This window comes from Ctenopharyngodon idella, chromosome 15 (genome assembly GCF_019924925.1).
Source record: "Ctenopharyngodon idella isolate HZGC_01 chromosome 15, HZGC01, whole genome shotgun sequence".
Taxonomy (NCBI): Eukaryota; Metazoa; Chordata; class Actinopteri; order Cypriniformes; family Xenocyprididae; genus Ctenopharyngodon; species Ctenopharyngodon idella.
In genome coordinates, this window is record NC_067234.1 from 14,550,324 (window position 1) to 14,574,488 (window position 24,165).

General features: G+C 38.2%; 2 protein-coding genes across 3 annotated transcripts in view; both read right to left on the reverse strand.

Annotated features, from left to right (window-relative positions):
* Window positions 1–5,042: 5,042 nt before the first annotated feature.
* The window catches only part of LOC127495706 (galactose-specific lectin nattectin-like), a 33,093-nt gene continuing 13,970 nt past the window's right edge, over window positions 5,043–24,165 (reverse strand). Inside the window, exons 1-6 of one of the 2 annotated variants that reach the window (XM_051862694.1) lie at window positions 6,615–7,004; window positions 6,402–6,469; window positions 6,090–6,184; window positions 5,712–5,837; window positions 5,468–5,576; window positions 5,043–5,284 (exon numbers count right to left, since the gene is read on the reverse strand). In XM_051862694.1, coding sequence (XP_051718654.1) covers window positions 5,217–5,284; window positions 5,468–5,576; window positions 5,712–5,837; window positions 6,090–6,184; window positions 6,402–6,462 — 459 coding nt within the window. In that variant the 5' untranslated portion in view covers window positions 6,463–6,469; window positions 6,615–7,004 and the 3' untranslated portion in view covers window positions 5,043–5,216. Of the gene's footprint in view, window positions 5,285–5,467; window positions 5,577–5,711; window positions 5,838–6,089; window positions 6,185–6,401; window positions 6,470–6,614; window positions 7,005–24,165 lie in introns of those variants that run through there. The other variant, XM_051862693.1, reaches the window with a different exon arrangement.
* On the reverse strand, window positions 12,647–18,176 carry LOC127495695 (sialic acid-binding Ig-like lectin 5). The gene is made up of 6 exons (XM_051862681.1): window positions 18,110–18,176; window positions 15,749–16,081; window positions 15,372–15,662; window positions 14,998–15,279; window positions 14,476–14,566; window positions 12,647–14,366 (listed from the first exon to the last, which is right to left on the reverse strand). Exons 1-6 carry the CDS (start codon window positions 18,168–18,170, stop codon window positions 14,255–14,257), a joined length of 1,170 nt encoding a protein of 389 aa, XP_051718641.1. The 5' UTR covers window positions 18,171–18,176; the 3' UTR covers window positions 12,647–14,254.

The following is a 24,165-nucleotide window of genomic DNA, read 5'->3' on the forward strand; positions in this document are numbered from 1 at the left end:
AAATTTTAAAAAAAAAGGGAGTTAATTTGCTTTATTTGTACATGTTTGCCATTACTTGGAGAAACTGCTTTTCCAAAAACATCAAAATTTATTTATTTAGAAAAATAATCCATCTGTGAGTCGAAGGCTGTGTCCAAAATCGCATACTCTCGAGTAGGTACTTATTTTGAATAATTACTTCACGGCCGCTAAAAATACCTAACCCAAGTAAGGCTATCTCGGCTGCCACGTAAACAAGCACCACTGAAGTCCATCTCAATTTGAAGGATCCTTGGAAGGCATTCAGCTCATTCTGAAGAATGCAACGAGTATATCCTTTACGTTCTTCAATCACCCACAATCCTGTGCACACATTCCAACTCACGAAAAAGAACTGGCAGAAAACGAGTCGGCACTGAGCTTGTCTGAGTTCATTATGAAATGTAAGACAAAAATAATGTTTTCGGGGATGAAGGCATACACGTTATCTTTTGTTTTGGTGTAGGCTAAATTAATCCCTTAAAGTACCCCTGTGGTGAAAATCAAGTTGTTGTTTATAGTTAATGTTGTTTACATGTGGTGTTTTTAATATTCTTTAAGACAAACCATGTGCAAATTCATAAGCCAACACCATTGCTGAGTATTTTCTCTTTAAAACTGCAGTAAACCAAAGACCCGCGGTTTGAAATCGCTGGTGTTTCTGACTTCACAAACGACTTTGTAACCAATCACGTCAAAGTGCTGGCGGACTTTAGCATATCATTAACTGACCGTGCAAGGGAGTCTCAAAAGATTTTTCTGTTGTTCGTGTAGATTGGCGGGTGTATGATGCATATTACCAAAGTTCCTTTCAAGGAAAGTCTGTTCACTTGGTGGCTGTATTTGCAACGCCTCCAGGCAGCTATTTCGGGCATCCAAGACCAAGTCCATTTGAATGGGGGAATCCTGAAATCTCAAAAACTGCTTTGCGAACTCACAATTCACTAACATTTCAAATAAGCAACAAAATCTGACATGAACCGTCCCATAAATGTTGTTTCTTATGCTCAAATAGCATTAAAAAAGCTTATTTTTCAGGCTAGACGAGCCAATGCGCATGTGCAGTCCTAAGCGAGAGTCTCGTGTTTCTATGGGAACCGGAGCCTCTAACGGCAGCTGCAGTAACGAAATGACTTTTATCAATCAGCGCTGTGTGAACGGATCCGCACTGGACAACTAGTTGTCTTTCACGTCATACAATGCGAGAGAGTGTGTGTTTTGTGTGTGGTTTCGCTTTCCGTAACTTACAGCAACAGAGATACGAGCTGTGTGTCATCTGAAGGTGTTAGATCCAGTCACTGTTCTCCACCGGAGCGGCTCCCGTCAGTTTTGTGTTTCTTTTCCAAATTCAAATACCGTGACATGCGCGAGACGTCTCAAAGTACGTGACACGCGAGTGCAACGGTTAAAGACTCAGGCCAGCGCGTGTTTACATGCTGCTGTTGGATAATGAAGTTTTGATGGACGAACTTGCGGTTCAGTTAGTCTCTTGTCATGTCAAAAATGATAATACTTTTCAGTTTTATAGACGTCGCCATCTTTAATATTACGTTGGTCACTGTCGTTATGGTTACTAGTAAGAATACAGGCTTGGCACTCGTTACAGACAGTGTTCCAGAAGCTACTGTAAGTTACTGTGTGAACGGGACATTTCGAGACTCACACCTGTAAGTACAGTAAATGCAGTTGTCAATTCCAAAAACTGACTGTGTGAACGTGGCCTTAGAAGGTGGGAGGTATGATTACGTGTTGCAGTTTCTCCCATTCAGAACTAATAGGAGTGAACCGTCTTTCTGTATCTAGTCTTTGATATTACGATGATGAACTATATAACGTTACCTTTCTCCACTGACATTCTGAGTTGTTCAAAGTATTTCTAAGGATACTGATTGTTAAGGCAGCTGTCTGACTGGTAAATGTGAACATGATTTGTGTAACATTAGCAACACATCATTAGCTGTTTGACATAGTCAAACAAAACGCTAATCATATTAATTACCGTCATGTGTCCGACGTTGTAAAAAAGCAATACCATTGTGCAGCGTTTAGTAACCCGTTTAGTGCCACACAGTGATTGGCTGATGGGGGAGGAGTCAGAAATTTAATCATAGAAATATTGTAGAATGAGGTGTCATGCTTCCATATTAAAATAAGGGTTTTAAAATACAAATGTTGCCATATTCAAATAAAGGTTTTAAAATGTAGGCTAAGTGTCACTAATTAAACTAGCATATACAGTTAATTGTCCGCCTCTTGGATGTCTGCATCTCGAGAGATTGCAGAATTCAAGCGACAAATTATGTTTTATAATTCAAACGATCTTTCTAATCAGCACGAGAAGAGGAATAAATACACAGACGAGAGCAAACTCGCATAGTTATCTTGACAGTTTTCTGCATCCCTCCGCCAACCCGCTCCTCCCTCTCGGCTGGGGATATGGGGAGAACTTTGGGTTTGGGGTAACTTCCAAGCTCGGAGCCCTCGATCCCCTTGGACAATACACCAAATCCGCTTATTATATATTTTATTACTCTATTCAATCATTTGTAAGTGTGAACTCATGAAAACCACTGCCACAGGTAATCGGACAATATTTATTTATTTGTTAAAGATTTATTTTTGGCACCTCATCATAGATTGGAATAAATCAAAATGTATTGCATTTATGAAGAAAAAGTTCAGCACCTAAGGCTCTATCGCTATTGCCTCAGTGGTGTACAGTGTCTGGGTGGATTAGGACTGTTTGTGATTTGGTCTTAGTGACTTAGGAGTCCTCTTGACTAGGCCTACTCCTAACGTTTCACAGATTTAGGAGCTAATTTTAGCACTAAAATGCTTTCTGAAGTACTCTTAGAGCAAAAATTTAGGACTCCTAAAATTAGGACTGACACGCCCATTATTTTTAAGAGTTTCTACTTTTAGCCTTAAGATGTTTTGTGAATACGGCCCCAGATGTGAAATCATTAAATCGCAAATGATCTTGAACTTGCATGCAGCTGAATGGTTTCAGTTCTCCGCATTTTAAACGACACCTAATTAATGTAATTTACATACAGTTGCAAGAAAAAGTATGTGAACCACTTGCAGATTCTGTGAAAATGTGCAAAATTTTAACAAAATAAGAGAGATCATACAAAATGCATGTTATTTTTTATTTAGTACTGTCCTGAGTAAAATATTTTACATAAAAGATGTTTACATATAATCCATAAGACAAAAAATAGCTGTATTTATTAAAATGACCCAGTTCAAAAGTTTGTGAACCATTGATTCTTAACACTGTTTGTGGTTACCTGGATGATCTACGACTGTTTTTTTGTTTTGTGATGGTTGTTCATGAGTCCCTTGTTTGTTCTGAGCAGTTAAACTGAGCTCTGTTCTTCAGAAAAATCCTCCAGGTCCCAAAAATTCTTCAGTTTTCCACCATCTTTCGAATATTTGAACCCTTTACAACAGTGACTGAATGATTTTGAGATCCGTCTTTTCACACCGAGGACAATTGAGGGACTCAAACACAACTATTACAAAAGGTTCAAACATTCACTGATGCATTAAGAGTCGGGGGGTGAAAAATTTTGAACAGGATGAAGAGGTCCAAATTTTTCTTATTTTGCTTGAATATCTTTTTTTTTTCATTTAGTACTGCCCTTCGGAAGCAACAGAAGATACTTGCATGTTTCCCGGAAGACAAATTAAATACAATTTACCTTGATCTTCAAATTCCAAATGTTTTCATCCCCCCATCTATTAATGCATCATGTTTTTTTCTGGAGCATCAGTGAATGTTTGAAATTTTTTAAAAATTGTGTTTGAGTCCCTCAGTTGTCCTCAGTGTGAAAAGACGGATCTCAAAATCATTCAGTCACTGCTGTAAAGGGTTCAAATATGCAAAAAATGCTGGAAAACTGAAGAATCTGCAGGACCTGGAGGATATTTCTGAAGAACAGAGCTCAGTTTAACTGTTCAGGACAAACAAGAGACTCATGAACAACCATCACACAACATAAAAACAGTCGTAGATCATCCAGGTAACCACACATAGTGTTATGAATCAATGGTTCACATACTTATGAATGGGTTTATTTTAATAAATTCAGCTATTTTTTTTGTCTTGTGGATTATATGTGAACATCTTTTATGTAAAATATCTTACTCAGGACAGTACCAAATAAAAAATAACATGCATTTTGTATTATCTCCCTTATTTTGTTAAAATTATTAACATTTTCACAGATTCTGCAAGTGGTTCACATACTTTTTCTTGCAACTGTATAAAAGATCACCAGTCATTGTCCAAATTAGCAAGCTGCAAGAATAGCTTAGATTTTCAAAAATTTGCAGTAATCTGACCAGGAAAAGTGCGTACGTCTGCTCAGACCCTCACGTGGCTCTAAGCACTTTTCCACGTCAAAGACCGTTTTTATAAATATGAGCGTTGGCGTGGATTTAAGCGTACGCACAATCTAAGATCAAATCTGTGCGTACGCACGCTTTATACATGAGGCCCCTGGGGTGTCGCTAGAACCTTGTGAAATACACACTGTGCCTCATAAAATATTACTGATAAATTCCTCTCTGATGTTGGAGACTTTATTCTGACCCAAGAATATTTTTTTCTGATCATGTCCTTTGTGTTTTCTATCAGCTGTTTAGAATCAGAACTAGCAATGCCAGAATAGTAAATGGATCACTATTGATCTAATCAGTCAAACAGGTTTAGAAAATTCGTTCAGACAGTTCATTCAATCACTGATTCGTTTGCAGAGGGTTCTGACATAAAATAATGGGATATTTTATTAGACAGAAAAGAAAAAGAGCCCTGGATGAGGTCCATATTTGCTTACAACCCATTGTAGGAAACAAACATGCAAATGTCTTCTGTTTGTCAATGATGAAGCAGCTGTGTGCAGCTTAAACCCCTCCCCTGATGATGACATCAATTAATGTCATTCTAATAACCTCAAACCGTACTACACAATACACTTATACTTTTATATAAATGAATTTGATTGTCCACAATGCACATGATTTACCTTATCAATGGTTTTATTAGTTTGAGGAGTGTTTCAAAATATTGAGAAGAGATTAAAGTTTAGAAGAGGTTTTATTTCAGAATAACATTTTTGTAAAAATAAGATCAGAAAAAGTAAATGTAGTTCAATCAAAGTAACTGTGGAACAGGATGACTGCAAATGATCTCACAGGTCCTTAACACATAAATAGCTCTTTAAGATTGAACAGGGCGCATCATTCCAGCAACGGTTAGCTGTAGGGTGGAATAATGAAATACGTTATTCTGATCATCATAGCGGTGTTAGAATAAAAATAATATAGAATGTTCAACTTAAGGCAAAAATCCACATGAGCCATTTCATGTTACTGTATGATAAGAAATTATAGTATTGTAAATTATAATTGAAAGTATTCAAAAAACAGACTGCATTCTTACAGGTCCAGTTGATCTCCAAACAGTTCTCGGGACGCTGATTGTTAGGTTCTCCAGAGCACCAGTTGGTATATAAAAATGGAGTTCCATCACTCCAAAACCACTGTCCTTCCTGAAGAGTGAAGAGAGTGAATACAAAGAGTGCGTTACTGTAGTCAGACTTAGAAAGATCTAATAAAGTGTTTAAAGCAGAAATTTCAGTTTACACAAACAAATAGGTCTCTTTAGGACACACAATTTAACTTACTTGTACACCATCATGAGCACCAACCCAAGAACGTGTGACAGAAGTAGGCAACAGACTCAGCAGGAAATTATTTTCCAGTTTATTACGCACAGATGCGAGATTCGCACCAAGACTTTGACAGTTTCTCTAAAGAGTATACAAAATACATCATCTAATTTGTTTAGTAAAAAGCATAAGTTTAGCATAAAGCATAAGACTTTTTAAACATTTTAGACATTTGCAAACAAAGTCTGCTCTGATTGATTATTTGCTCAGTATCAGTTTTCTTTATTATTTCTTTGCAGAAAAGAAAATTTTATCTATCTATCTATCTAGATGTAGTTAAAGGCACCTATAATAAAGTGTGACCAAATCACCTTGTTGTAACTAACACATTACCTCTGCTGTGATCCAGTTAGCCGGCTGAGAGATGTACTTGTAGCATCGGAGTCCAAAACTTGTCCATCCAACATGGCATTTTTTAGCTAAATAGGCTGCATCCAGTACATAAACATTAGGGTTCTTGTAATATTCACATTTATTTTTAATCTATGTAGCTTATTTTATGTTTGTGTGATTATGTAGTGAAAACATGTGTCCTTTAGACACTGTAAACCCCTCATTAATCATGCAAATATTAGTCAATGGAATATTGTACATTTCCAAAATGTTTTTAAATAGCAAGGGTTTTTACAAATAAGTCTTGTTTACCTTGTGCGTTCCCCATGGAGAAGATGACGAAAAGAAGCAGAAAACTTCTCAGAATTGCCATGATGAATCTGAAATGAATAAGCAGGTAAAGTTAGATGTCTGAATGCACTCATATGCTGCACACTGGGGATTCTCCAATGCATTAAAAGACAAAGAACAAAAATACTTTAGGTAGAAAATGTATTCAGTAGGTCTTTATTCCAAAAAACTCACCTTGGTTTCCAAACTGTTGCCTTCAGAATCTCAGAGGAAGATTTTGTGGAGTTCCAGAAACAGCTGTGCTTTTATAATATGTCAAGTGTGTACAGGCTAAGTGTTAGATTAATTTTCAGGTAGAATATCTGAATCCTCAATGCTATCAGTCATCAGTTGAAAACAGGCGCCTCAACCCCTGTGATGTGTGGCAACAGCAGCAGTGCGAGATATCTAGGGAGAATGATCAAGCCGACACGGAGCTTGTGTACCATAACATTCGCATATTTTTTGAAGGAAGATGTGTCATATTTATACACACAAGATCAGGCAATAAAATCCAGGATGTCCAGGGCAACCAATCATACTCAAAGATCAAACTTTAACATATATGGCATATTAAGAATTATAGTAACAATTAAGAGAGATCAAATGTTCAAATGTATGTGCTTATCTTGAGTTCCTGTTTGTACCTGAGTGTATCAGTGTTCAAGGTCTTCTTCACTGAAAAAAACACTAAGTAAAATTTTCTTAATTTTTCTTTTGCAAGTTTTTGCACTAATATTTTAAAGTAAATTTCACATGTATGGAATTTACTAAGTTAAATAAAATTAACAAAGAGAATAAGTAAATTTAACTTGGCCAATTTACTTACTCATTTAAAGTTTACTTTGTAATATTCTGTTTCAAGAACATTTTACTCACTCTTTGTTTGTAAATTTTACTCAACCAATGTAGCACTGAAATAAGACATACTTTTAAAGTGTATGGTTTACTTATAACAGTTAAGTAAACAACACAGTAGACTTTGTGTTACACTTTGTAAGACAAACATATCTACAGAATATATGTGATGAGGTACCCAACTGAACACAGACACCTCAATACATGGTACACAACACACAACAGTGACAGTGACACTCAAAAGGACCCATTTATTCAAAAATCCACTGTTTGTTACCACTTATAATAAATGGGTCATTTTGAGTAGAACATTAATTCCATATGTCATGAAACAGGCTGACAGAAGACTGTTAATAGAGTCTTGAGGTACCAGACAAGACTTTGACAGGTTTGCTGGGTTGCACACACAAACGGATATCTTTTGACAAGATCCGGTGTCCGGGGCTGGATTTGATATTTCTGATGTGGAGATTCCATCCAATCTAAACTACTTATTTATGCCAATCATTTTATAACACACCTCTCCATGATATGAAAGTTTTTGATCTTATTTTCACTTTAAGTAAAGTGCTACCATTTTTACTTTTCTACTGGCCAGTGACTATATCCCTTACGAAAAAGAAGTTTATTCAAATGTGCTATTAGTATACTTCTTTTAAAGTGGTCATGAATTGAGAAATCAACTTTTCCTTGAGCTTTTGATATATAAGAGGTCATTGTACTATAATAATTTCCTGTACATTTCAGAACGAAAAACTTCCTTGTTAGTACAATAAAAGCTTTTATTGACACCAGGCCCAGCGAACGACTGATCCTGAACGTGCCTATCCATAGATGTCATATCTATGTCACGTTCTTCTTAGAAATATACTTAAAATTGCACTTAAGTATACTTGACTTGTACTGACAGAAAGGTCTAAATATTTGGACTATACTGTACATGTACTCGATATACTTAAAAATATGATTAAGTTTTCTAAGTATACTTGGCTTGTAGTTGTGTGTAATCTTTTGATTGAGTAGCCCATTAAATACCTTTAACATAGTTTTAACTTACATTGTTTGAAAATACTGATTTATAAAGAAAACAATTCTTCCCCCAACACTGACTGAATTTTCCAGCTATCCATGTTTTCACTGTTATATGGGGCGCTATTACGCATCTTCCAGTACAGAATTTCTGGATCAAAACACAGGTGAAGAAGAAGCAGAAACAAATGATAGAAGATTGCTTACAGAAATGTAAAGTAACGCAATCATCAAACATTAAACAGCATATAAGAATGAAATGTTGAACCCATGAAGAGGAAACAACTGTGAAGCTTAGGAGGTGTTGATGGACTTGATCTACTCCATCTGTGTTTTGATCATCATTCTGAATCCCATCCAGACGTAGTCTTTGACAAAAATGCGATTTTCTCAGCTTTTTGTTTAAATTGTTGCTTTTTTAAATGAAAATTATCCACATTCAAGTGTTGATAAAAAAAAGGATGCGCAAAGCTTGAATAAAATGATTTTAAAAGGCAAGAGTTCATGGAAAGTATAGTTAAAGGTATATTTCAAGTATAAAAAATTAATACATAAATAGGAGCATACTTAAAGTGCAAAAATAATATATAAATAAATTATAAGTGTTATGTTATGTTCACTTAAAGAAAACTTACAAGCATACTTGCAGTATAATACTACTAAACTAGTAGTTTACTGAGAGATACTTCAAAATGTACTTTCATAAACAAAAACAATTACTAAAATTAAAATAGAAACTACTTGTATACTTATAAGTACACTCGTAGTACAGATGCAGTACAAATGAGAAATGTAGTTGTGAACTTTTACTAATGTTACACCAATAGTACACTTAAATATACAGTGGGTACGGAAAGTATTCAGACCCCCTTAAATTTTTCACTCTTTGTTATATTGCAGCCATTTGCTAAAATCATTTAAGTTCATTTTTTTTCCTCATTAATGTACACACAGCACCCCATATTGACAGAAAAACACAGAATTGTTGACATTTTTGCAGATTTATTAAAAAAGAAAAACTGAAATATCACATGGTCCTAAGTATTCAGACCCTTTGCTGTGACACTCATATATTTAATTCAGGTGCCGTCCATTTCTTCTGATCATCCTTGAGATGGTTCTACACCTTCATTTGAGTCCAGCTGTGTTTGATTATACCGATTGGACTTGATTAGGAAAGCCACACACCTGTCTATATAAGACCTTACAGCTCACAGTGCATGTCAGAGCAAATGAGAATCATGAGGTCAAAGGAACTGCCTGAAGAGCTCAGAGACAGAATTGTGGCAAGGCACAGATCTGGCCAAGCTTACAAAAAAATTCTGCTGCACTTAAGGTTCCTAAGAGCACAGTGGCCTCCATAATCCTTAAATGGAAGACATTTGGGACGACCAGAACCCTTCCTAGAGCTGGCCGTCCGGCCAAACTGAGCTATCGGGGGAGAAGAGCCTTGATGAGAGACGTAAAGAAGAACCCAAAGATCACTGTGGCTGAGCTCCAGAGATGCAGTCGGGAGATGGGAGAAAGTTGTAGAAAGTCAACCATCACGGAAGCCTCTCCTCAGTGCAAGACACATGAAAGCCCGCATGGAGGACTCCAAGATGGTGAGAAATAAGATTCTCTGGTCTGATGAGACCAAGATAGAACTTTTTGGCCTTAATTCTAAGCGGTATGTGTGGAGAAAACCAGGCACTGCTCATCACCTGTCCAATACAGTCCCAACAGTGAAGCATGGTGGTGGTGGCAGCATCATGCTGTGGGGGTGTTTTTCAGCTGCAGGGACAGGACGACTGGTTGCAATCGAGGGAAAGATGAATGCGGCCAAGTACAGGGATATCCTGGACGAAAACCTTCTCCAGAGTGCTCAGGACCTCCGACTGGGCCGAAGGTTTACCTTCCAACAAGACAATGACCCTAAGCACACAGCTAAAATAACGAAGGAGTGGCTTCACAACAACTCCGTGACTGTTCTTGAATGGCCCAGCCAGAGCCCTGATTTAAACCCAATTGAGCATCTCTGGAGAGACGTAAAAATGGCTGTCCACCAACGTTTACCATCCAACTTGACAGAACTGGAGAGGATCTGCAAGGAGGAATGGCAGAGGATCCCCAAATCCAGGTGTGAAAAACTTGTTGCATCTTTCCCAAAAAGACTCATGGCTGTATTAGATCAAAAGGGTGCTTCTACTAAATACTGAGCAAAGGGTCTGAATACTTAGGACCATGTGATATTTCAGTTTTTCTTTTTTAATAAATCTGCAAAAATGTCAACAATTCTGTGTTTTTCTGTCAATATGGGGTGCTGTGTGTACATTAATGAGGAAAAAAAAAAGAACTTAAATGATTTAACAAATGGCTGCAATATAACAAAGAGTGAAAAATTTAAGGGGGTCTGAATACTTTCTGTACCCACTGTATCTCAGATTGTGTTCGTCTGAAAGTAGATAGTCATATACACTTAGGATGGCTTGAGGGTGAGTAAATCATGGGATAATTTTCATTTTTGGGTGAACTATCCCTTTAAAAGTTGTTTGTGGTAATCATTTGGATGAGTTTGAGATTTTTTGTTTCTTGTTAGAGCCATGATTGTGACTGTTTGTTTTTTTTGATACTCCAGGGGGGAGTACTACAAAAGTGTGTCTGGCTCAGTACATTCAAATCAACTTTTATATTTTCCAGGGGTTTAATTCGCAGTCTGAAGTTTTTTGTTAGTTAATGTTAGTTAACACATTAACTAATGTTAACAAATGAGACCTTATTCTAAAGTTACCGATATTTTAAACTGCTGCATGAACTCTGGCAACAACATTTATTAAACCTATGCACTTAAAAAACTGTAATGCTTAAAGAGGTCATGAAATTGATTTTTTTTTGTAATTTTTTTTTTTTATAATGTTTTGTGAGGTGCACTTATAATGTTAATATGATTTTTACACCAAATAACTCATAATTTAGAAATTAATGCTGTTTTATACACTGATTTTAGCCCTCTGTTTTGGCAGGTCGCACTGCCACTTCCGGTGGCATCCCCAGATGCTACCCCAGGTGAAAAAAAGTACACTTCCATAATGTACTTAAAGTACTCTATTTTCACGCACCAATTTTGTACTTAATATAGGCCTACTAAAAATTCATCTTTAGTATTTCTTAAAATAATCTTAAGAACATCTAAGTGTACTCAACTGTGCTATTTTGAGACACCATGAATATGAATTAAAATGTGCTTTTAATATATTATCTCTGTATTTAAAAAAATGTATTTAGTTACCACTTGTAGTACACTATTGTAACGCAGCTGGACTCAGGCAGGGATCCATTTGCAAGCTTTATTATAAAAGGACGTGGTCGTACAGGCAGGGCCAAACGGGAACAAACAGGAACAGCAAGGGACAGGCAGAATCGTATTCAGGATACAGGCAATGGTCAGGACAGGCAGATATCACTTACAAAACAGAATACCAGGCAAGGATCTCAGGAACAAACGGTGATCGTGACAACTATGGGTTCAAATGTACTATAAGTGGTATCTAAATACATTTTAAATACATTTTAGAAGTTGCATAGACCCCATTAGTCTATTTCATAAGAGAATATGCCAGTTATGCCATGCTATATGCCAGTGACCATCAGCAGACCCTCGACTTGTCAGTGGTGGGTGTGTTTTTTTCTTAGTTTTGCTTGGCTTTCACAACAGGGCAATTCTACCAGGCCATAGAGAGGTTCTTCATTTGGGTCCACTTTGCCATCTGGACTGGCACCAAGGTTTGAATGAAGACACCACAAGGAAGAACATTAACGTCAAAGGTCTCAGCATAGCAGCGAAGAACCTCTGGCTCAAGATTCTGACCTCACATAAGCTACTCCATAGAACTTGCTTGCTTAACAAAACATGTATTTCTTGCACTACATTGTAATCTGATTTGCACATCATTATTTTTTTACATTAATTATTAACTCTTGTCAAAATAAAACTTTTGAAGAATGAGTTGTTTTCCTTATAGGTGGGACCTATGCCAGGCCTGCTGTTTACTTGTGCATGTAAGGGCAGCTAGAACATTTTTGGTTCTTCTGTGATTTTGTAACATAATCATATTTTTAAACATGTAATATCACCCACTAAATTGATGATTTAAGTCTACAGCTGATATGGTATTTTTTATTTATTTGCCTTCATAGTTTTGTATATAAAATAGCAAAATTTCAAGTCAAATTCACTGTAAAGATTTACATTTCTCAGTTTCATTCATGGTGATAACACGAAAAAAATGTGCCATAGTCTAGTGGAACACTGCTGCCATCTATTGGAAGACAACACCTTAAAATAATTTCAACTAAAGCCATTTAAAATCGGACATCATTCCAGTTTATTTGTTTATTTTGTAGGTATAGATATGGTAGGAGCTTAGTCATCAAGTGTCATGCCATTTAAATGAAAGGAACTTTTGTTTTTAGTTTAAGCAAACATAATTTGAGGTCCTGAAATACATACCGAACACTGCAGAAGTGTTAAAATGACCATTACTATATAATACAAAAGATAGGTCAGTAGGCACAGAACAGCATTTTTAATCACATGCTATGTTATATTAATCCTAACCGCAGAGGGTGCTGTTAATAAGCTATATATCTAATGCTGCTATAGACACTGAGACAACTAATGGTAACACTTTACAATATTCACCTGAATTAATAGTTACTTCAAAATGAACTCATGATTAATGAAGATATGAACTAATCATGAACCAGTGAAGAGCTATCCTTAACTACGACAGGAGTCATAAGGATTCATGCATGAAAACAGCAGCCTTAACTACGCTAATACATGTTTGATAATTAATGCATTAAACTAAACTAAATCAAACACTCTCCATGAGAAGGAATAAGAAATATTTGTACTTTAAAATAAATAAAAACAATTTATTATTGTCATAATTTAAACTACTGACATCAGCAGCTTCGTTATAAACATTACTGAAAGGCACAGGATTAGTTTGTCATTATTTTCACTGATCCTCCTTATATCAAACATATAAAATACTAAATCCACTAATAATTTATCTTAAAAGGTCTTCATCTGTTTTGTGATATTCTTTCCCATCAAACTAAACCTACTGTGACTTACAACAGTTCCTGAGGAATCGGTCAGGGAACGTTTGCTGGGATCAGATTCAGTATTCACTCTCCATCCAGTCGCAGGCCATAATGATACGGCACAAAAAGCATTCTTGTCACTTTATAATATTAAGATTATAAGAACCTCTGAACTCACATGAACTGTTTCAAATATGTTTTTAGTACCTTTATGGACCTTGAGAGTTTCAATGGCTTTGCTCTCAATAGAGGCCTCACTGAGCCATCGGATTCATCAAAAATATCTTAATTTGTGTTCTGAAGATGAACAAAGGTCTTACAGGTTTAGAACATGAGGGTGAGTAATAAATGACATTATTTTCATTTTTGGGTGAACTAACCCTTTAACAGTGAATTAATTATGATGTACCCCCTCAAGTAAAGTCTCAAGTAAAGACAGAGAACATTGTTTAGACTTGCACTGATTATCAGGGTAATGATATTTTCTGTCACCTAACCCAACCATTCTCCCTAAACTTGCTTATCATAGAAATGTGCATAACACTAGATTTAAATAAAAAAACATGTTTTTAACAAGTGAGGACCAGTAAAATGTGCTCACTAGTCAGCTGTCATAATATTTCACTATATAAGTGAGCATCGAAAGCATATGCCGCTATGTGGAGCCGTCTGATATCAAATCACTCTCGCAGTACTTTGATGTTATACTAGGATAGCATGAGGGTGAGTAAATGATGACAGAATTGTAATTTTTGGGTGGACTATGCCCTTAACATAAGCAAAAAATAGAGTCCAAAATATTTGTAAAAAAGAAAAGGTTTTGTTATTTCAGCTGTAATGTGCTGCTGAGCAAAGCACTAATATCTCTCTGAAGACATTTTGATTGTCTCATACGCAGATTCCTCTCTTGCCATTGAAGTCATGTAGACATGGTTGTCATCTTTTGGTTTCTTAAGTTTTTCTCTCCTTCTGTCAAAATGGTAATGATAAAATGTGTGGCATTAGTGACCGATGCAAACATTTAACACTATAGAAATGGCCAGCCAACATCTATTTCTTGAGTTTATGAAGTTCTTACCGTAGGACGACAGTCAAACAGGAAGCAAAGATGACATTTACAACAGCTGAAAGGGTAAAGAATATCCAAGGGGTGGACAAACTCCAACTTACTAAAAGATGATAAGAAGAAATTAGAGAACAATGAAGATTTTTGGTAACACCTTAGTTACAATGAGGTCTCATCTGTTAACATTAGTTAATGCATTAATTTGAACTAACAATGAGCAATATATTTTTTACAGTATTGATTACCCTTGTTAATGTTAGTTAATAAAAATGTTAATGTTCATGTTAGTTCACAGTGCATTAATATTAACAGATATAACTTTTGATTTTAATAATATATTAGTAAATGTTGAAATTAACATTAACTAAGAACAATAAATGCTGTAGAAGTATTGTTAGTTCATCTTAACTAGTGCAGTTAACTAATGTTAACAAATGAAACCTTATTGTAAAGTGTTACCAGCTTTTCATAGAAGTGATTTGATGATTTGAATACTTTACATAAATATCCACATAATAGTTGTGTCCTGCCTACCTTTGGGTTTTCCAATATGACTCTGGACCTGAATTTGCATTTTTGCCATACCCATGAGATTCTTACTGACACATTCAACAGTAGCGTTGATGTTACTGAAAACAGGAATGGAGACGTTGCTGATACTGATGGTGTTCTCTGCTGAAACAGTGTAGCATTTATTGATACCATCTAATATCGGCCAGTATATCTGTGGTAACGGCACACCACTGCTGACACACATGCAGGTCAATTCATCACCCCACACCAAACAACGGGAGCTATTCAAGATTTTAGGAGCATCTGAAGAAAAATGATAAGTTTATTGCAAAAGATGGTCTTTATCACCTTACTTCAAATTTGAATTTATGTGTCATAAGTGAAATGATACATACATCTTACTTCAAGGATCACAGTACTTTCAGTCTGTATGCTTTTTTGATAAATGACTGTGCAGGTGAGCTTAGTATTGTGATGTTCAGGCTCAGGATGGAAAGTCATTACTGAATACTCCTGTACACTGCCAGGCACTGCACTAACAACAGTTTTAATTTCATCAGGCTCAATCCCTGTCCAAACAATATCTACCGATGGATTCGTGCAATCCCCTGGAACTTTGCAGGATATCTTTGCCTTCTCTCCTGCTGTGAGTTGTGGGACGTTTATAGTTGGTTTCTGGGTGAGCTCTAAAACACAATTATTTATTGGAATCAGAAATGCTATGAACTAATTTGGATTTATATGTTTCTCTGTTAAGAGCATATAAACACACCTTTCACAGTAATATTCACTGTCTGAGAAAAGATATGCACTTTCCCTTGTCCCCACTCCAGTTTCAGTCTGTATTCACCATCAGATTCGCCCTGAACCAAGTTGTTTAGCATAAAGCTGCACTCTATCTCATTGCCCAAATATATATTAAGTATGTTAACACAAGGAACTTCAACAGTTGGGTTTTGTGGATCTCCTTTGAACCATGTTCTCCTAATGGGTTTTGAGACACTTTGAGGGACAGTGAAAGAACAGAACGCTCTGATGCACAAACCGGCCTCTCCAGTGAAGTTGTCTTGTACTCTGATGGAGAAGTTAGTCGTCCCATCAAGTTCTGAAAACCACAATCAAAGTAAGAGATCAGGCAGACTTAAGTTTAATTGTTTATCTTCTAAATTTTCTAAGTGTCTTAACTACAAATTTATCAATTTTATATCAACAAATTTTTGTGGTAATGCTTATACACAATTTTTATCTTTTCATCCAGAACAAATGAAAACAGGCAGCTTCTGTTCACTCGACTTTCCTCGTTTTGACTAAACTTGTATACAAAATCTACAAAGTTGTATTTTTAGTAGCTTGTGTAAATTTGATTGTAGTCATTGGTGAGAAATGTTGAAAACTACAATAAAAATTGTACTGGTTCAAATGGAGTAATGGACTCTTTTCACATTTCTGGGTTTCTCAGAAGGGGAAGTTGGGTAGAGATGGGTAAACTTCTATAGTGGTGAATGTGAGACGACAGCAAATATAATTTTTGTATTCCCATTTGCTTTAATAGCAATAGAAAAAAAATCCATGATAGCATTTTCACGAATTACCAAAAGAGGAAAAAAATATTGAGAGATTGATTAGAGTCTGAAGAGAGACTGACTGTCTCTCATTAGCCCCTTGTCATCTAGTGTTTTTATATCCCCAGATATCTTCTGTTCAGTCTTGTGTTCACACAGCAGCAGAGTACGGTTGTCAGTCCTGTATTTGGGTCCTTAATATGGTTACATTCTCACACACTACGGTTATTTACGGGAGTGACAACCGCATTTTATAACCGAACTCACACCCGTAAATTTTCATGACTCACAACCGCATTCTCAGAAAATCTGTGTTGTGTGAACAGAACCGCACTGTTGTCTGTCATGTCACACAGGGTGAGAGAGCCGCTCTGCTAAGGTGTTTTGTGTGTGGTTTCGCTTTCGGTAACGTAGAGCGACAGAGATATGAGCTGTGCGTCATCTTAAGGTGTTAGATCTAGTTATTGTTCTCCACCGGAGCGGCTCCCGTCAGTTTTGTGTAAAATTCAAATGCCGTGTCATGCGCGAGACGCTGCGAAGGACATGACACGCGTGTGCAACCAGCGGCCAGCGCGTGTTTACGTGCTGCTGTTTGTTAGTTTTGATGGATGAACTCACGGTTCAATTAGTCTCTTGTCATGTCAGAAGTAGACATGTGCCGATATTCGATAATTATGGAATCCCAAATCTGCCAAAATTAAAAATAAATAAATACATAAATAAATATACAAAGAAATGTAAACAAGCAAAAATATATAAATATACATAGAAAAGCAAAAAATAAATAAAAATAAATAATTATTTATACATTTATTTCCTTATTTATGTATATATTTATTTTTTTCCACATTTATTTATTTTTTCTTTTATTTATACATTTATTCATTTCGATTTTTATTTATTTCCACATTTATTTATTTCCATATTTGTTCATTTCCACATTTATTAATTTCTACATTTCTTTATTTTTACATTTATGTATTTTTACATTTCTTTGTCCGTAGGGTAATGAGGAGGGCGTGGTTTACTTCAGACATAGCAATCGAGCTCAGAGTAGGTGAGAGCGAAGTGTTGAGGCCACAGTGACACCTTGTGGTGTGCCCGAAATAGTGTAGCCTACTGACCTACCACAAGGTGTCACTGTGGCCAACCCCGCAAACAAAGCAGCTGCACTACTACAGTATTTAAAATGCTTCAAACAGACATTCATTTTTTTTTTTGTATTTGCAATGCTGTTCATCACAGCACCAAATACTTAATACTTAAAAATTTAATAGGCTATTTATTTTCAAACTTAAACATTTTTATATTTTAATCTGGACTACAACAAGCCCTATAATGATTGAAAATGTTCTGATTATTTGTTACCCCCGTACCTTATTTTACAAGGTAGGCCTAATATAACACAAAGAATCGCATTATAAATATATATAAATTAACTTTTTTTTTTTTTTACATGAAAATATGAAAATCTTTACTACATTTGCAATGTTGATAAAATGCATCATCACAGTCTGTGAAAAGGGTCCATCATATTTATAACAAGACATAATATAAATGTTAGCACTCACGTATATTCTCGCAGCTTGTCATTTTAATGACAGTCAAGATGAACAACAGCTTTTGGAGCATCCTAGACTAAAGTGATAAAACAAATACAGTCACTGGAAACCATACTGTCTACTTTTATTATTGTCATATTTGTCCTACAAGTTGAGGGCCATTCTTATATGATGCTCAACTGATGAATCAATTATTTGGGAAAAAAAGACTGTATGATCTTTATTTCTAGAACTGGTAAAATGATGTTGAAATAAAATGATTGCTTACCCAATATTTGAAGCTCTCATATAACCAGCAGTTTTTCTTCTTATCAGATTGGTGCTGTTTTTCTTGATCTAACCAATTTTATGCAGTTTTAGCAACTTATCACTACGAGCGGAAGTGATGTCTGCTGTTGCACGGTACTTGCGTGACACCACCATGCTTAACAGTAACCACACTAAACTAACACAGAAATGTGTGATTTGTGTGTGTGTGTTTGTTTAGGTTAGTTATGTGTTCGCGATTTAGTTAAATAAACTTTTGTGCACATTCTTGAGAGTTGATTGTGGTCTGCTTATAAATCAATGTCAATTTAACGATTGTGATCACAGCTACATGCTAAGAAAGAGTTATTTTTCTGTGGCCATGAAAAATATCCTTTCTGAAGAGTTGATAGACGATCAGTACTGTTGGCTGTAGGGTTTCCAATTGTGGTGTGATTTTCACAATCCAGCGCTGATTCAACTCAAATTTTTTGCGACTATTGGCTTCCAAGGTCAATATAAATAAGTGAAGAAACAAATCCATTCCTGCTCTGTTCTGTCCTTGTCGTATTAGATCAGGCGCGCTGCCATTTTTAAAAGTGTTGTGTTAATTTGTGGTGAATCATGGGTCAGACTCCAACTAAGCCAAAACCAGGGCAAAACCCTGTTAATTAGATTTATAAAATAAATAGGACATATATGTGCAACTGTTTTTAGTCAACAGACTTTCATGAGATTTGATTTATGTTCTGGCTCAGACGGATTAAAGACTATACATGAACTTGAGGAGCGGGAGCTCGAAAAGTGCAAAACTGATAAATGAATATAAAATAAAATATTAACTGCATGTCAACAAAGATATTGCTCTGTACTATTTTTTAAACTAAAATAACCTGTGCATTGCCAACAAGATTGGTTGACTAGGTTAAACAGAAGTCTTGAAAAGACATTTTACAGGAACCTTGATATCTTAATAAAATGAGTCTAAGATATTAAGATAAAAGAATTCTTTGATGTTGGTTAATGTTGTGCACCATTACTAGAGATGTGCATAGGCAGATTATGAATGGAGTCTGAATTTTATGATACCATACATAATGCTGATGTATTTGTAATATTATCATTGTAATATAGCTAATTAAGTAGTAGTTTACAGCTGTTTCCTCCATTCCGCAAAGAACTTGCTTTATTTAAACAGAATGAGGAACTATTGTAAAACAGACGAGACTCCTGAAATTAAGGGAGAGTTGAAAGAGATGATTAAAATGCAGAGCAGTTTGCTCATATACAACTGTGGTCACAATTTATAGGGTCAGTTGGATTCATGCTGTTCTCTGAGTGTTCAATTTCTAGATAAGACCATATGGCTTTTTGGACGGCTGCCTTGATGTAACTGAGAGCGACTAGACTGTGCAACAAGTGAGGGAGAGAGATGCAAAGAAGAGGCATTAGTTGACATGCCTTCAGCTTGCCCACAAAGAGGAAGTTCTTCTGAGGGGACGGAAAGACTTGAGTTAATGCAGAAATGACAAAGAAAACAAGCTGCCATTAGAAGCAGAGAAACACCTGTATCCAGAGTCAAACTCCTATGCTCAATGCAATGGGTAGAGACACTAAAACACTCAAACTTGTTCAACTGACTGATGATAAGCAGGAGGACTTCCATCTCTTCCCTCATGTGCAGGTACTGCATATTAAATAATCACAAAGAGACAGCTTCAAATTTTGTTGATTCATCATATATTTTGTTAAACTAACAATGCTCTATCTGCATTCTTTTGATTGGCATCAGTCTAACCCTATAAAAGAAATTAAAGGATTATTTCATTTTAGAATGAAAATTTCCTGATAATCTACTCACCCCCATGTCATCCAACGTGTTCATGTCTTTCTTTCTTCAGTCGAAAAGAAATTAAGGTTTTTGAGGAAAACATTCCAGGATTTTTCTCCATATAGTGGACTTCACTGGGGTTCAACGGGTTGAAGGTCCAGCTTCAAAGGGCTCTACACGATCCCAGACGAGGAATAAGGGTCTAGCGAAACGATCTGTCATTTTTTAAAAATAAAAATGTATATACTTTTTAACCACAAATGCTCATCTTGCACTGCTCTGTGATCCGCCACGCATTACGTTGAAAGGTCACGCGTGACGTAGGCGAAAGTACTGCGGTAGGGCGAAAAACTATCAAATTTTCTCCTCCAACTTCAAAATCGTCCGATATCGTTGTTTTACCTTTTTTTTGTAAAGGGCGTTTGGCTTAATCTTTGCACGCTGGCTATGTAGACACTGGATCTGTACTTTCACCTACGTGACGCATGGCCTTTGTAATGTGATTACATCATGCGTGGCAGATCACAGAGCTAGTGCAAGATGAGCATTTGTGGTTAAAAAGTATATAAATTTTTATTTTTAAAAAATGACAGATCATTTCGCTAGACCCTTATTCCTCGTCTGGGATAGGAATAAGGAATAATCAGCGAGCATGTTTTTAAATAAAGTTGTTTTTTAAATAAAGTTTGAGGAAGCTTGGTGGTGGTGACGTTGATCCGCGACCATGGTGTGCTGTAGTCCGTTTATAGTCTACTGTTAGCTTTTTATATCTGACCACTTTATTTAGGCTTCAAAATGTATAAATGTTGTGTTAACTTGTAAAGATTATCTTGATAAACAAAACGTGTAAGTGTCATAACCCTTTGTTAAACACAGAGCTTATTTTTTTGCGATTTTCCAAAAGTCTATGGGAAAAATGCATTGGCTTTCCATCGAGGGAACCTGTGCTAACTTCCGGGTTGGCCTACAAAAACACGTCATCTCTGAGGTACTCTATAAATGGAAACTGGATCTCAGGTGAGGTGGGTGGGTATGGTGGGTGGGACGATGTGTAGAGAGCAATTGGACACTCTCTTACAGCTGGAGTGGGCTTGGATTGGGCTGATCACCCTGATAGACAGGTCTCTAGTTACAGTGCGCCATAGAATAGGAGCGCACAGCTGACACAGCGCTGGAAAATCATCAGTCATCAACCAGGATCGTATTACTTGTTACTTATTCTATGTAATTATAAATATGTTTATGCTTTGTTGTGGCGTTTACACATATAAGTAGTTCTTATGATCAGTAAAACACTCAGATCTCTTGTTTGGAGAGTTTTTTTTTTTTTTTACTTTTGATAAAAAGACTACCTTGGTTCCAAATGCTGTAACTTTTGATTGCTTTGAGATATCAACACAAAATTTGACAGATGTAGTTGACATGATTGTGCACAAGTGCAAACTTGATTTTATGAGCTTCCATATATATTTTTTAATAGTCATCATGTCAATCATCAATAATAACAAAATAAATCAATAAATTGCATCACTTTTTCTGAGGTTCCCTTTCAGTCGGTCACGTTCAACGTATGTCTGTAGTGACCGACGAATTGGGATATCGCTAGAGAGCCTTATCAGCTTCGAGTAAACTACAACAGGCCAATGGAATTGGCATGCAATATTTGCATAATGCACACCGCCCCCGCCAGGTGGTATAAATAGGGAAGCAGGTGCAATCGCACTCTGTCTTTCGCTTCAGAGCCAACCTTGTGTTCCTAGAGCTTCTAAGAAGACTGAGAGTGAAACTCTGCAAGCCTTTGAAGAGCAGCGGCCTTTGTGTTGGTGTGACGGCACGTTGCAGCAAGGTCGCGAGCTTCAGAGGAGCCTGAGCTCTTTATTAGCTCTCAACTGCTGTTCTTACAGCATTGTTTTGCTCGTGCTTTGACGGTTGCGATTTGGACCGGTTCCTCTGTGTATGTGATCAGGGAGTGGTGTACCTGATCACATCGCGGCTGTTCCCTGTGTGCTTCGGCACAGAGATCAGAGCTGAATTTCCCCTTCTAAAAGAGCTTCACAGACGAACCCTGCGTCTTTTTCAAGATGTCATTTCGTCTGTGCGTTACAGGATGCGGTCGTTCCCTGGTCCCCGCTGACGGTCACAATTGCTGCATCACATGCCTGGGCGTTCAGCATGCTGAAGCAGCTTTTGTGGATAGTTCATGTTCTCACTGCAGGAACATGACTATCTCAGTGTTGAGATCCAGACTCTCGTTCCTTGGTTCTCAGGGAGCGGGGGTCCCCTCCCCGTGCAGCCGTTTTCTCTGGCTTCGGCCGGGGTGATGGTGCGTCGGCGTGTAGGCAGGGTGATCTGAGGATAACGGTCAGGGCTTCCCCGCCGAGCGCTGCTCCGCGGGCCCCTGCCCCCTCTACAACACTGCAGCCTGTGGTGTTGTTAATGGATCGTCCTGGTCCCTCTACGGAGCGACCAGTCGTGTCCTTCGGTGCGCCTGCGGACGACCAGATGTTGATTGCGGTATCGGAAGGTGAGCAAGAGTCCTTGGGAGATGAAGACTCGGCTGCGTTGCCTCCCTCCGGGATGGTAGCGTTGCCCGAGGCCGATCCTGAGTTGACGGCTATGCTTTCCCGGGCCGCCGAGAGGGTCAGGCTCATCTGGAATCCTCCACCGCGTCCCGAACCCTCTCAGCTGGATGATTGGTATCTCGGGGCGGCCCGTGCTGGTCCTCAGCGCCCCGCCCCAGTGCCATTCTTCCCGGAAGTGCATGAGGAGGTGACCAATTCTTGGAGAACGCCGTATAGCGTTCGTGCCAGGCCTGGCCCCTCCTCCGCCTTCACCACCCTGGATGGCGGGGAGGCCAAGGGGTACGCTGGGATCCCCCCAGTCGAGCGGTCCGTTGCGATGCAGTTGTGTCCGACAGCCGCCGGCTGGCGTGGTGAACCGCGTCTCCCATCCCGGGCCTGTAAATTCTCATCCAACCTGAATGAGAAAACTTACAAAGCCTGTGGACAGGCCACCTCCGCCCTGCATGCCATGGCCCTTTTGCAGGTCTATCAGGCCAAAGCGCTTATGGACATGCCCCAGGGTGGTCTTGACCAACAGCTTCTGGCGGAGTTGCGCTCCGCCACTGACCTCGCCCTCCGGGCGACTAAGGTGATGGCACGGTCCGTTGGTCAGGCGATGGCTACTTTGGTAGTCCAGCAACGCCACCTATGGTTGACCTTGGCTGATATGAGGGAGACCGATAAATATCAGTTCCTGGACTCCCCCATATCTCAGGTCGGCCTATTCGGTGACACGGTCGAGAGCTTTGCCCAGCAGTTCTCGGCCGCACAGAAGCAGGCTGAGGCGATCAAACACGTGCTGCACCCACGTCCCGACCTGTGGAAACTCCATGTGTGGTCCCCTGGACGGGACGCGGAGGTTCTAAGTGATCTCCCCCAGTCGGTTGTAGACACTATCACTTCCGCTAGAGCTCCTTCCACTAGGAAGCTCTATGCGTTGAAGTTGAACCTGTTCGTCGAATGGTGTTTCTCTCACCGAGAGGACCCCCGATCATGTTCGGTCAGGTCTGTGCTTTCCTTCCTGCAAGAGGGCTTGGAGCAAAGGCTGTTTCCCTCCACCCTCAAGGTGTATGTTGCCGCTATTGCCGCACATCACGATGCAGTTGAAGGTAAGTCGCTGGGGAAGCACAACCTGATCGTCAGGTTCCTAAGGGGGGCGAGAAGACTGAATCCACCTCGCCCTTCCTCTATACCCTCTTGGGATCTCTCCCTGGAACTTACATCTCTCCGGGGTCATCCCTTCGAGCCTTTGCAGTCAGTATAGTTAAAAGTACTGTCCCTTAAGACTGTCTTCCTGGTTGCATTGGCCTCGGTGAAGAGGGTAGGGGACCTGCACGCATTTTCGGTCGACAAATCGTGCCTGGAATTCGGGCCTGCTGACTCTCACTTTATCTTGAGACCCCGGCCTGGATATGTGCCCAAGGTTC